The 2,585-nt window shown below is 41.4% G+C and overlaps 1 protein-coding gene across 1 annotated transcript in view; it reads right to left on the bottom strand.

The window, feature by feature from the left end:
• Positions 1-145: 145 nt before the first annotated feature.
• LOC101845975 (charged multivesicular body protein 5) overlaps positions 146-2,585 on the bottom strand; it is an 11,734-nt gene continuing 9,294 nt past the window's right edge. The window contains exons 6-7 of the mRNA XM_005112716.3: positions 1,590-1,811; positions 146-315 (exon numbers count right to left, since the gene is read on the bottom strand). Of these exons, the coding sequence (XP_005112773.1) occupies positions 259-315; positions 1,590-1,811 (279 nt within the window). The 3' untranslated portion in view covers positions 146-258. The remainder of the gene's footprint in view (positions 316-1,589; positions 1,812-2,585) is intronic.

Consider the following 2,585-nt stretch of genomic DNA (forward strand, 5'->3'; position numbering starts at 1 on the left):
CCCCCCCCACCAGAAGTCAATCATGGAACACGTCCGTCTTCCTACACTGCATCCCAAAACACAGCCAGCAAATTACTTTTAAGAATACCCTCAACATGAACTCGTCGTCAGTAAGAAATGAAATGAAATCACACAACAAATTTTGTGGGAACCGACAGAGAAGAGAAGACTGCGCTCCCTCAATAGTACAGTATGTCCGTCATACATACATGGAGAAGAAGAAAGAAAAAAAAGACATAAATAATGTGTATGTATGATTCATTTTGCGCTCTGTGGGATCTGTGGTAAGCCAAACTCATCAACCGGAACATCGCCCTGAGGGGAGGGGGGAGAAAAAAAGAAAGAAAAATATGAGAATACAATTTGGATTTAAGACAAAATGCAAACACATGATATTTAACCCTATCTGTACGTCGTGTTTTACTATCGTATCCATACGACGTGGGGAACTCTGTGCCTACACTTTTATAGAGGAAATTTACTCGTTAATTCGATCCATACGCTTTGCATAGCAGTCTGTCAAAATGATTTTTTGAGGAATACAGGAACTTTCAAAGAGATCTTCACACTAAAAGTATTCCAAAATGTGAAGAATACAACCCCGGGGGTACAAATAAGGTTAACTGGATATAATCCAATAATCCGACAAAGCAAACTTTGAAGCCAACAACAACAATAAAATAACAAAAGTTGTTTTTTAAATGCAGAAAAAAATAGGAGGGTCTTGCATTGATCAAGTAACAATGTTCTAGGCCCCATCTACACAATCTAGACCATTTAAGAGGTGGGCAGCTCCAATCCTCCCCAAAAAACAACTGGCTGAGTTTGAGGGTGAAAGATCAGAGTCTCCAGAACCCGAATATATCCAGATTATTTTATGAACCGATCTTGGACAAATGTTAGATAATGTCAGAGCTCTATACACCAACAGCAAAAGCTCAGTAAGGAAGACAATACAGACTGGTTCAAAGTAAGATCTGGAGTACGACAGGGATGCGTTCTATCTCCCCTCCTGTTTATATGATATATAAGGACACAATAACGCAAGATGCAAACCAAAGCTCAGACAGCCTAAATGAACTTCGATTCGCAGACGACCAATGTCTTATTCATCCAAACCAACAAAACCTCGAAAACCACATTACTGAACTGAACAACAGCTGTGAAAAATTCAACATGAAGATAAGCACATCAAAAACAGAAGTTATGAAAGTGAGCTGAAACCGTAGTCCCCTGACATCCATGTCAATAGTAAACAACTGAAACAGGTGAAGGAGTTTAATATATTGGCAGTACTATTTCTGAAAACGAGTCCATAGACCAAGAAATAGAAATGAGAACTCAAAAAGCCAACGCCGTCCCCTACCAGCTCACACCCCTCCTATCTCATCCAGACATCTCCACAGACACAAAGAGACAGCTTATCACCTCAATATTCATACCAACATTACTCTACCAGTGCCAGACCTTGGCATTAACTTAAACCTATGGTAGCAAAATGACCGCATGCGGAATGAAATGCCAAAGCCGGGGCTCTTATAAATCGATTTGAGTTATGAGTTGGACAACACAGTATTTCGCCCACTGACCCGCATGCTCTCCCCTCCCGGCTCGCTGGTGGGTGCGGAGGGGGCGGCCACAGCGTCGTCCAGGTAAGACGAGTCCTCGTCTAGCCCGATCTCGTCGCCCAGTGCGTCTAGCTCCGCCTCCAGCTCATCGTCGTCCAGCTCGGGCATGCCGTAGCTGCGACCCATCACTTCCTGGATCTCGTTCGTCTGCTCCATCAGGTCCTCCAGATCATCTTGCATGTTCTGTCCCCCAAAATTAAAGGTAAGAGGGAAGGTAAAAAAAAAGAGATTTTTTTAATAAAAAAAGAAATTTTAAAAAATGGACAAAAAGAGTTTTTTAAAAACAGAAGTGTTGAATTGCTGAAAGGAAAAATGTTTTATGTTTTAGTAATTGTTTTACGGCACTTACAACACTATAAGGACATATATAAGTGCCGAAGATTAGAGGAGTTACAAGAGAGTAACAAACACAAAAAAAAGAAGGAGCAGATATCAGGATGATAGATGTTTGATAGGAAAGAAGGAGCAAACCACACCAGAGCACCCGCCGACCACCCACCTTTTTTTTCCCCTCTCCAACTCCAGCATCTTACAACTCAACAAGTAGACAGGGTTCCTGCCATGAACTCTCCCCACCAAATTCAAGGAGGTTTCAAGGAGAAATTATAAAAATTCAAGGAGATTTTGTCAAGAAATTCATGCCGAAAGGAATCGCAGTTTCGATTTTCCTACAAAAACTCTGTTCCTGTCCGATATGGTAAAATTCAAGGAGGATACTCAATTCAATTTCAAGAAGAGTTTTCATCGAATGAAAACCTCAGTTTTCGAGGAGACTTTTCATTGAAAGCAAATTCAAGGTGTTTTCAAGGAGATTTTTCATTGAAAGCAAATTCAAGGAGTTTTCAAGGACTCCTAGAATTCAAGGAGTCGGCAGGAACCCTGAGTTGACTATCACGCCAGATCACGTCTGCTGGGACATTTCAGTGACCTACGTTCAGCACTTTTCAAGGACACCCC

This window comes from Aplysia californica, unplaced genomic scaffold (genome assembly GCF_000002075.1).
Source record: "Aplysia californica isolate F4 #8 unplaced genomic scaffold, AplCal3.0 scaffold01375, whole genome shotgun sequence".
In the NCBI taxonomy this organism is placed as follows: domain Eukaryota; kingdom Metazoa; phylum Mollusca; class Gastropoda; order Aplysiida; family Aplysiidae; genus Aplysia; species Aplysia californica.